The 12,224-nt window shown below is 39.9% G+C and overlaps 1 protein-coding gene across 19 annotated transcripts in view; it reads right to left on the reverse strand.

Annotated features, from left to right (window-relative positions):
• Window positions 1–12,224, reverse strand: part of cadpsb (Ca2+-dependent activator protein for secretion b) — a 262,642-nt gene that overhangs the window by 76,413 nt on the left and 174,005 nt on the right. For all 19 annotated transcript variants that reach the window (XM_034166408.1, XM_034166409.1, XM_034166397.1 and 16 more), the window contains exon 9: window positions 5,159–5,225. In XM_034166408.1, coding sequence (XP_034022299.1) covers window positions 5,159–5,225 — 67 coding nt within the window. The remainder of the gene's footprint in view (window positions 1–5,158; window positions 5,226–12,224) is intronic.

Consider the following 12,224-nt stretch of genomic DNA (forward strand, 5'->3'; position numbering starts at 1 on the left):
TGGCTTGGCACTGTCTTGCTGAAATAAGCAGGGACATCCCTGAAAAAGACGTTGCTTGAATGGCAGCATGTGTTGCGCCAAAACCTGGTTGTACCTTTCAGCATTGATGGTGCCATCACAGATATGTATGTTGCCCATGTCATGGGCACTAACACACCCCCATACCATCACAGATGCTGGCTTTTGAACTTTGCACTGGTAACAATCTGGATGGTATTTTTCCTCTTTTGTCCAGAGGACACAGCATCCACAATTTCCAAAAACAATTTAAAATGTGGACTCAACAGACCACAGCACACTTTTCCACTTTGCATTTGTCCATTTCAAATGAGCTCGAGCCCAGAGAAGGCAGTGGCATTTCTGGATGTTGTTGGTGTATGGCTTTCGCTTTGCATGGTCGAGTTTTAACTTGCCCTTGTAGATGTAGCGATGAACTATGTTCACTGACAATGGTTTTCTGAAGTGTTCCTGAGCCCATGCGGTAAAATCCTTTACGTAATGAATTTCAGCCTTGCTGCTCAATTGTAGAAAGATCTCCAGATTCTCTGAATCTTCTGATTATATTATGGACTACAGATGATGGAATCCCTAAATTCCTTGTAATTAAATGTTGAGAAACATTGTTCTTAAACTGTTGAAATATTTTTTTCACGCAGTTGTTCACAAAGTGGTGATCCTCGCTCCATCTTTGCTTGTGAATGGCTGAGCCTTTGGGGGATGCTCCTTTTATATCCAATCATTACACTCACCTGTTTCCAATTAACCTGTTCACCTGTGGAGTGCTCCAAACAGGTGTTCTTTGAGAATTCATCAACTTTCCCAGTCTTTTGTTGCCACTGTCCCAACTTTTTTGAAACGTGTTGCAGACATCCATTTCAAAATGATCAAATATTTGCACAAAAACAATAACGTTTATCAGTTTTAACATAAAATATCTTGTCTTTGTGGTGTATTCAATTGAATATAATGGCACAAAACAATCCGGAAATGGCACAAGAAAATCAACAATCCAGAAATGGCACAAAAAAATCTGCCAGTGGAGAAAAAGCCACAAACCGGACAACAATCCTGTAAAAAGCCGTAATGGCGCTTTTACACTGGAAGCATCAGATGCGGCAGAAGCATCGTGGATTGGGCTAAAAAGCATTATTTTCAATGAGATGCGTTGTGTTTTTCACTGGGCAGAAGTGTCGCGTCAAAAACCGAGCTAAAGCGACGCTTCTGCCGAGAGCGCGCATTGTCACTTGTCATCAGGCTGCTGTGGTCAAAGTTCAACCTAATTCAACTTTCGCTGCTGTGCACTGTGATGTAGCTTCACGCCGTCCATTGAAAACAAGGCATCAGGCCAAACCACGGAAGACTGCAGTGCAGAAACCACTGATCTGTGTGCAACACTGTGTTATATACAGATCAGAGGCAGAAACGTGTCGCTCATTTATTCAAATGTGTCACTCAAGTGCTCATTTATACACACTGTAAAAAAGCATCTTACATTAGAACGCTTATCATTAAAATAGTAAAAAATAAAAGAGTCTTTCATCATCTGTAAATTAAAATGAACCATGTTATTTCAGAGGAGATGATTTGTTTAACATAAGGAACCTTGGACATTTATTTTTAGACAAATAAAATAACATGGAAATGTGTACATTTTTAAGTCTGGTAGATTATTTATATCTCATTTCAAACAAGAAAAACAGACAATGTAAATAAATACAAATGTTTATTATAATTGCAAGAGCTTTGCTCGTTCATGACCATGACATATGCATAATAATAATAAAAGCTTGCGCATGGTACACTGAGTCCCAAACAGGAAATGCCAAATTTTGAGTGCACAGTGAAGCAGGAAATGCCAAATTTTGAGTGCACAGTGAAGCAGGAAATGTCAAATGTTGAACACTTCCTAGGTTGACAAGACAGGAGATCTCACGAGAATTCAATGGCAAATTGAGACTGAAACAGGAAGTGCCAAATTTCGAGTCCACAGTGAAACAGGAAATGTCAGTTGTGTTTAACTTTGGAAAGTTTTTTTTTTTTCAAATAATTCCCACCTGGTTTTGATCAGTTTTTTTTTAATTAACTTGTTTTTTGTTTAATTGTTTAATATGTTGCTTTTGCTGTTGTATTTACTCCTCTGTAAGGTTTCTGTGTAACTTTTTGATTGTCTCATTAAATAATATGAGCAAAGCATCGCGCAGTGTGGCGAAGCTCATTCATGGTACAGGGCGTCCTAAACAGGAAGTGCCAAAATTCACAGTAAAACAGGAAATGTTCAAATGTCAAACACTTCCTGGATCGACAGATGAGATCCCATGGAATCTCATGGGAACTCAGTGGCAAGGTCACACTCAAACAGGAAGTGTCGACTTCTCAGTCACAGTGAAACAGGAAATGTTGAACACTTCCTGGCATGGGTGGAGCTAGAGTGGAGGCCGGGGTTTCACTGGACTCCTCTGAAATCTGATTGGACACAGATGATTGACATGTCACGGCACCACACGTCTGGTTGAAAGACCTGCATTTTCAAATCAGTGAGTCACATTGACTGCTAGGTTCCTCCTTTCCAGTAGTTTGTGCTGTGTACCACAAAAAGTTCTAATCCACCTTCGTAGAAGAAGAAAAATGTTTGCTTCAGCTTTGAACTGAACACGTTGTTTGAACTATGGACTTCTAATCACACCAAACTTATATTGGTGAGTAAACGACCGTATTTTATGCCAGAAATGACGTCCATGTTGTTAAAAGCAGCATTTCTCCCTTAATCTGGTTGCCATGTCTGTCTGTTAACTGTTTAAGAGTGCAAACATGTTTAAACTAACAGAAAACAGCTGGTTCGTGTTGGCTTATTCATGCAGCAGATAACAAACAATCCTTCAAATGGTGATACAAGCATCAAATTCAGCACAAATACAACTTTAACTTTTGACCCCTGTACAAACGGAAACTGACCTTTGTCACCATTCTTATCATTTATCATTCTTATCACTTATATTTCCATCTCCTGACTTGTCTAAAGAAAACTGGCAATAAAACTGATTATTATTTACAGGTTTTATCAAGTTTTAGAGATTTGCTTTCAGTTTGAGGAAGATAATTTTAGAAATTTTTATTCTTTTTTTTTGTTGTTGTTTTTCTTGTATTTAAAATGGCATAAACAAGTTAAAATGTGTGAAATTCCAAGTGTTCCAATACTTTTGGAGGGCACAGTATCCTAACCTTATGATGAGAGCAAAATGAGTGTGGTATTATTACTGTTTTGTTTAAGAATGTTTAATTTTCACTGTTGGTGCACTTTGTGTCAAATCATAGTCATATCGTATATCATATTGATATGAAAATTCAGTAAGGTATATCTTCTATTATACATTCCAAATCTAAGGTGGAACTCTACTAGTGTTTACTAAGGTACACCTAAATATCTTTAAAGAAAAAAAGAGAGAGTGTAGAGCCACTTAGGTGCCTGGTCTGGAGATCCAGGGATGGTAGGTTGAAGCTTTTTTATTCCATGGGAACTCTCCCTACCCACCTAAGCAGCTCAAGAATATGGACAGCATGTGACATTTATATGACAATTTATATGACAATATTGAGATATGATAATTTGGCCATATTGTACAGCCCTACTGTCAACTAGCTGAAAACTTTGAGTATTAATTTACATCTACATAAAAAAAAATGATTAAAGTGGCAGGGGGTTAAGAGGGCTGTAATTAGGGGGTCAGCTGAAAAGTAAAAAAAGAAAAATGCTTAAAAGGGTGGGGGTATGGGGGCAGAGCTCCCCTATAAGCTGAAAGGTAAAATAAGTAAAATGCTTACAAAGGCAGGGGGTCCCCCCCCCCCCCCCCCCCCAGAAGCTGAAAGGTTTTAGTCATGCTCATGCTCCCAAGAACCATTCTACTGAAAAAAGTCTGAAGGACCTAAAGGACATGGTTCAATGGCGAGCTTTTCCAGGCATGTGAGGGGCAAATAAAGAAAAATGCTTAAAATGGCGGTGATTAAGAAGGCCATACTTGGGGAAGCAGAAGATTTTTTCCATACATATGCTCCCAGCATATTTACTGAAAATAAAGTGTGATGGAACTAAATGAGATGGTGAGGACTGTTTTTCCAGGCATGTGTGAATGCAAATAAAGAAAATGATTAAAGTGGTAGGGGGTTAAGAGGGCCGTAGTTGGGGGGGGGGGGGGGGGGGGGGGGGTCTGGGGGAGTGAAGTCCCCCAGAAGTTGAAGATTTTTAGCCATGCTAAAGCTCTCCAGAAGCATTTACTGAAAATAAGTCTGAAGGACCTAAATGACAGGGTGAGATGCTGAAGAGCTTCACTCGTTCATGTCCGTGACATATACATAATAATAATTCAATAAGTCATTTTTTTAGTGTACCTGTAAAGGAGGGCGATGCTTACGTGTAGCAGATGCTTTTGAATGATATCACTCAATAAGTTATAGATGCATTAAAATCAAATTTGGACTGACATTGTGTTTTGCCAAGAGGATTGCTTTATTTTTTCTCTCTCTCTTTTTCTTTCTTTTTTTAAACACTTTTTAACTCAATGAGCTATGCTGTCATAAAGCTCTGGGGATAAAATTCTGACTACTCTGTATTGTATGGGCAGAGACTTGAACGACTTAAACGTACTGTACACCTTCTGGACCTCTGTTTGATCTGTACAAGAGCTACTAGATTAAAATTTAACAAGCTCTTAACAACAAGAGTACACAGCAGTTAGCGTTTACTCTGTGTCTGTTATGAAACTGTGTAACATCTTAGTGGTATATATAGATATATATATTGCAGTAATGTTAGTATTTCTCATGTAAACCAGAGGGTACTCACACTGCGCACATACCTGCCCAAACTCAACAGACCCTATGCCAAATTTAACAAAAACATAAAAATTATAATATTTATTATTTATTTATTTATTCATTTTATTTTAATTTTTTAAGGATTTGAGTATACTGTGTTGATTTTAGGATACATTTCTCCAAACACATCAGTGCAATGCTGTAAATTGTCCTGGTTTAGTAAGTACATCAAAACCGAAACACAATATATGCAAAAAAAAAAAAAAAATACAAACAAACAAACAAAAAAACAAAAAGAGCTTTGCAAATTCACATTCAAGGGGCCACATATGTAAGAAAGCTAACCCACCTGCACAAGTACAAAGAAACGCTTCTTCCAACGCTTCCAAACATTCTTTCCAAAAGCCCACAGGTACCTGCCAAAATATTGCCCACACACACAGAGACAACACACAGTCCATATGTCAAAATAAAAACACTGGCACAAGGAAGCGGGACACTGGTCAGCAGTTTTTCTTGTAACAAATTCCACCATCAACACACTTTCAGTTTCCTTGTGTGCTGTAATTACCGCTAACGCAAGATGTGAGGGTGTCACCACCCCAAAGTACAACAAAGATGGGTTTGCTGTTTGATGACGTGCTTGACATGTGTTTGAGATGTGAAGTGACATGTTTTAGACACATCCATGCAGGTACCTTCAGTTACACAAACAGTTATCAATGAGTGACAGAACACAGATCCTAAAAGATGATCCTTAAAGTGCATATCTCTAGTAAATGAAATGTCAATTTGGCTGACTATTATAAATAAAAATTTCTAAAAATATTGATGTATTGTGTTTTATTTTTGGTGTTATATGCCCTGAGAAATTAACTCATAAACAAGGGAAAATTAGCTTGATATTATCTGCCACTGATAAACGCTCAGAAATGTGAGCCTGTGAGAAATGCTGACTTCATTGACATCATGTTAGTGACCGTCCTCTCAGACCCGTTCATTGAAACAAATGGGAAAACTGGAATTTTTTTTGCAGCTTGAAATTGGTATTATTTTGTGGACTTTGACGGTGAATAGTATGTGGAAATGGTGAACAGGGCCCGGTTTCATAAAGCGGTCTAATCTTATTTAGTCGACTAAACTCAGTCGATTAATCTTTTGATGTTAGTCACTGCACACAGCACTTAGTTGGCTAAAGTTTCGTGTTAGCCGAATAAAGGTTTTAGCCTGGTACAAAGGCGGCTAATGGTAAATGGACTGCATTTATATAGCGCTTTTCCATCTGCATCAGATGCTCAAAGCGCTTTACAATAATGCCTCACATTCACCCCGATGTGAGGGTGCTGCCATACAAGGTACTCACTACACACTGGGAGCAACTAGGGGATTAAGGACCTTGCCCAAAGGCTCTTAGTAAGGAGCCTAATCTTAAGCACTGTAGCCAGGCTGACAAAGAGTCAGAGCTCTATTGAGCTGAGTATTCCATTAACTTTAACTAGTAATGACTTCATGACTTTCTTTGCTAACAAAATTTTAACTATTAGAGAAAAAAATACTCATAACCATCCCAAAGACGTATCGTTATCTTTGGCTGCTTTCAGTGATGCCGGTATTTGGTTAGACTCTTTCTCTCCGATTGTTCTGTCTGAGTGATTTTCATTAGTTACTTCATCCAAACCATCAACATGTTTATTAGACCCCATTCCTACCAGGCTGCTCAAGGAAGCCCTACCATTATTTAATGCTTCGATCTTAAATATGATCAATCTATCTTTATTAGTTGGCTATGTACCACAGGCTTTTAAGGTGGCAGTAATTAAACCATTACTTAAAAAGCCATCACTTGACCCAGCTATCTTAGCTCATTATAGGCCAATCTCCAACCTTCCTTTTCTCTCAAAAATTCTTGAAAGGGTAGTTGTAAAACAGCTAACTGATCATCTGCAGAGGAATGGTCTATTTGAAGAGTTTCAGTCAGGTTTTAGAATTCATCATAGTACAGAAACAGCATTAGTGAAGGTTACAAATGATCTTCTTATGGCCTCGGACAGTGGACTCATCTCTGTGCTTGTTCTGTTAGACCTCAGTGCTGCTTTTGATACTGTTGACCATAAAATTTTATTACAGAGATTAGAGCATGCCATAGGTATTAAAGGCACTGCGCTGCGGTGGTTTGAATCATATTTGTCTAATAGATTACAATTTGTTCATGTAAATGGGGAATCTTCTTCACAGACTAAAGTTAATTATGGAGTTCCACAAGGTTCTGTGCTAGGACCAATTTTATTCACTTTATACATGCTTCCCTTAGGCAGTATTATTAGACGGTATTGCTTAAATTTTCATTGTTACGCAGATGATACCCAGCTTTATCTATCCATGAAGCCAGAGGACACACACCAATTAGCTAAACTGCAGGATTGTCTTACAGATATAAAGACATGGATGACCTCTAATTTCCTGCTTTTAAACTCAGATAAAACTGAAGTTATTGTACTTGGCCCCACAAATCTTAGAGACATGGTGTCTAACCAGATCCTTACTCTGGATGGCATTACCCTGACCTCTAGTAATACTGTGAGAAATCTTGGAGTAATTTTTGATCAGGATATGTCATTCAAAGCGCATATTAAACAAATATGTAGGACTGCTTTTTTGCATTTACGCAATATCTCTAAAATCAGAAAGGTCTTGTCTCAGAGTGATGCTGAAAAACTAATTCATGCATTTATTTCCTCTAGGCTGGACTATTGTAATTCATTATTATCAGGTTGTCCTAAAAGTTCCCTAAAAAGCCTTCAGTTAATTCAAAATGCTGCAGCTAGAGTACTGACGGGGACTAGAAGGACAGAGCATATCTCACCCATATTGGCCTCTCTTCATTGGCTTCCTGTTAATTCTAGAATAGAATTTAAAATTCTTCTTCTTACTTATAAGGTTTTGAATAATCAGGTCCCATCTTATCTTAGGGACCTCGTAGTACCATATCACCCCAATAGAGCGCTTCGCTCTCAGACTGCAGGCTTACTTGTAGTTCCTAGGGTTTGTAAGAGTAGAATGGGAGGCAGAGCCTTCAGCTTTCAGGCTCCTCTCCTGTGGAACCAGCTCCCAATTCAGATCAGGGAGACAGACACCCTCTCTACTTTTAAGATTAGGCTTAAAACTTTCCTTTTTGCTAAAGCTTATAGTTAGGGCTGGATCAGGTGACCCTGAACCATCCCTTAGTTATGCTGCTATAGATGTAGACTGCTGGGGGGTTCCCATGATGCATTGTTTCTTTCTCTTTTTGCTCTGTATGCACCACTCTGCATTTAATCATTAGTGATCGATCTCTGCTCCCCTCCACAGCATGTCTTTTTCCTGGTTCTCTCCCTCAGCCCCAACCAGTCCCAGCAGAAGACTGCCCGTCCCTGAGCCTGGTTCTGCTGGAGGTTTCTTCCTGTTAAAAGGGAGTTTTTCCTTCCCACTGTAGCCAAGTGCTTGCTCACAGGGGGTCATTTTGACCGTTGGGGTTTTACATAATTATTGTATGGCCTTGCCTTACAATATAAAGCGCCTTGGGGCAACTGTTTGTTGTGATTTGGCGCTATATAAAAAAATTGATTGATTGATTGATAGTTTAGTCAATAAAACTTCAGTGTCTTACCTCAAAAATGGCAACTATCATGTACCACCACTTGATGGAGCAGAAAGGAAGAAGAGCCTTTCGGCGGGTGCAGGTGTTCCGGGACCAGAATAATCCATTGGAGATGTATACGGACGCCGACGCTGGGAGCAGTTCTCCTCTGGTGCAGCGGACTCGGCCATGTTTGTAGCAGATGACTAACCCGGAAGTAAACAAGATTCTTGTGCGTTGTAGGCGTTTCTTGGCAACAGCACTGCCGAGGCCGCTTATGCCCATGAAAATCATCTACTAACATTAGACAGGTAATCTACAAGTTTAGCTGTCGATGTGAAACGGAAATTAGATGGCTAATGTTGGGCGACTAACCTAAGTCGACTAAGTAAGTAGACTAAAAAAATTAGACCGCTTTATGAAACCAGGCCCAGGTGTGTTTTGGGAGGGTCCATCATAACCAGTCATTGTGTTTATTAGTTATACAGTTTTCCCATAGATAAGATTTTGAGGGAGAAGTGTACTATGTTGATTTTAGGATACATTTTGACCTTAAATTACTTTGTGTTGTTACTTGAAGCGCCTTGGGGTGACTCTGTCGTGAGATGGCGCTATATAAATTAATAAATTAAATTGAAGTGGAAGTGTTTTGTACACACCTCCTGGAAAACTACTTGGAGCTGGATGCACAGAAAGCAAGAAGAATTTTATCATTGTGTTTATAAGTGTGAACACAAATACTTTGAAATAAAGTGACTGCTGCTGCAATCTTAAGATGAGAGACGTTACGTGGACACTGGACCAGCCCCAAGCCATTTAACACCTGGTTGGTGGATCAATAACTGTGGATGGACTAACGACAGATGGAAAGAAAACAAACGTGACGATCTGCAATTGGGTCTTTACTGACCGTCATGTGTTGGTATAATTTGGATGTTTTAAAAGGAGATAACTTTGGAACAAAGGCAGGAGAGATTCTACATGGCTGCTGTGTGCGAACACAGGAGGAGAACTCAGCGGGATGCATCTCTCAGGGTATGTATTTATTAATACTGTACACTTTTCAATCTTATGTGGATGTATTTGATGTGGAGTTTTTTTCTGAATACAAAAAGTAACCCGGATTGACAAGCTGGTGTGTGTCCGCGCATGAAACTAAGTCGCCGCTGATGGAGGGATTGACTTTCAGCTAGCTAAAACTGAGTTCCAAACATTATGTATTAATTATGGATAAAATGGCTATTAATCTTATTTTACTTTTATCACCTACATCAAGACCTGCAAAAGTTAGACTTGATTTATAATCTGGTATATGATTTTTGACAGAAGTGAGATATGTACTTTAAAATCCTTCATGGCATAGATGATCAGAAGAAGTTACACAAGCTGTGAAGGTGTGAGTCCAGAGCCAGAATTCCTCCCTAAGGTGCAGTTCTACACAGAAGTAGTGGAGAGCATCCTTTCCTATGCAATTACTGTGTGGTTTGGCAATATGTCAGCAGAAGCCAGAAGACAAGGAGAAAGAGGCGAGCACTGCATCCAGGACTGTTGGATGCAATCTTCCATCACTTGCAGATATTTACAGGGTAAACTTGAAACGAAGAGTATTAAAGCCCCTCTTACCCAGCTAACTACCTTTTTAATTCCCTCCATCTCACCAAAGATTAAGACGCATTAAGACCAGAATGTTCAGTTTGTTGCTGCTAATTCCGTTACAGGTTCTACTTGGGTTATTTATTGTGTTGTGCACCAGCCATGGGGCCCATCAGGCCAGTGCTTATCCCTGGCTACCCAAGCGTGAAATGGATGAGAGTCTGCGACTCCCCCTGGATGGGATGGCAGTCCATCAAAGGTTATTTCCTCAGCCAAGGCTGGTATCCATTTACAGCTGGGTGGACTGAGACAATGAAGCGACTTCGCCATCGGCATACACTGGTAGGGTGCAGAACAAACCTGGAAACAAAGCTCTGTCTACAGGTTGATAGCCCAACTCTTTTTCCACAGAGCCACCTGTTCTGCATAGAAGAAGAAAGTCCTATACAGGCCCTGAGGTCCGGTGCCACAGACCGAACGGTCCGGCCCTAAAAATTGGTCCACCTGCCTTCACTGCGCATGCGTCATTTCGTTACCACAGCAGCTCATCTGAGTCTGACTCTCTACACCCAAATTGATCAAAGGGAAAAATGTGATTACTAACCATCAGATAACAAGGTAAAACCTCTTAAATCATTCTAAAGTCAGTTTTAAGCAGAAACGAGGCCGTTTTAAGCAGAAACGAGGTGATAATCGGTGAATCGCTACTGACGCTCTGAAACAGCAGCTCATCAGACGTAGACGTGCTGCTGTAATGCTCTCATTGGTCCCCCGTCTTTCATTATGAAATAATGTTACATTTATGTGGAAAATATCCGTTGCTGAGATAGATGATGACTGGACTGCAGTTTTAAGCTGAAATGAGGTGATAATCGGTGCATCGCTCCTGATGCTCAGAAATGGCGCTGCTGTGGTCTGAAATGACGCATGCGCAGTGAAGGCAGGGTGGACCGTTTGGTCGGCGACACCGGCACTGATCTCCAGGTACTGTGAAACAGAGGAGAGTCTATAATTCTCACTGGATGGGATATCAGTCCATCACATGATACTTTGGCAGACAACCAAACCCTGGTCTGGAGGTTGGTAGTCCAACTCCTATTCCACAGAGCCACATGGTATGTATGATTTATCTTATTTTTTTAATTTTCTGATTTATTTGCTAGCTTTTATTACCATTTACTGTGTCATTTTACTGATCTGGTTTATACAATTGTGGTCAGATGTTATATAGACTCATTATGGGCATGAATGTCATGGTAATTTTGGGCCGTTAATAACGTCCTTGAACTGTTCCTTTGTCTGAGTAAAATGATTGTACAGCATACATCATTAATGGCTTGAAAAACAAGAATTGAGTGCACAAGTTTAATTTAAGTTGAATTTATTTTGCATCTTCTCTCATCCACACAGGGTCAAAATTATACATACAGGCTCAAATATATATACATACATCCACTAATGTTTGGTTAAATATCCTTTAGTAAGCCACACCTCAACCAGTCACTTTTGGTAGCTATCATGAAGCTTCTGGCATAATTCTGGCTGGATATTTGACCACTCCTCTTAGCAGAATTGGTAGAGTTAATTTAAACTGGTTGGCAACCTGGCCCAGCTTTTAAGTGTAGTCCACATAGTTTCAATGGGGTTGAGGCCGGGGCTTTGAGAAGGCCATTCCAGATTTGCACTTAATTTGAATCAGAACCAATTCTGATGTGAGTTTTGGATCTCTGTCCTGTTGGAAAAACCAACTGTGGCCAAGTTTCAACTATCTAGCTGTTGATTTGAGGTGGTGATGATGACTTTGGAGGTAGTCCTTCTTCTTCATTATTCCATCCACTTTGTGCAATGCACCAGTACCACTGGCAGCAAAACGGCCCCAGAGCATGATGCGACCACTTCCTAAGATGCTACTGTATCAGCTGTTAAGCTGATACAGTGTTCGTGTACTTACGTACAATTGTTTGAACCGATGATCTTGGACACCACAGTTGTTCAGAAATGTCTCCAAAAGACCTTGGACTTTCCCATTGCCCTGAGTATTGGACAGCCCAATGAGTGCTGTCAAACACAACTTTTTTAGGATGGCAAAGAGAAACTACCAGTTGTAGTCAATCATGATCACAAACGAGGAGTTTATAGGCCTTGATGTTGTCATGTTAGAAGACATTGTAGAATGTTCAGCACCACTTGTTACAAGATTTAAGTG

The sequence above is a fragment of the Thalassophryne amazonica genome, chromosome 3 (assembly GCF_902500255.1).
Source record: "Thalassophryne amazonica chromosome 3, fThaAma1.1, whole genome shotgun sequence".
NCBI classification, from domain to species: domain Eukaryota; kingdom Metazoa; phylum Chordata; class Actinopteri; order Batrachoidiformes; family Batrachoididae; genus Thalassophryne; species Thalassophryne amazonica.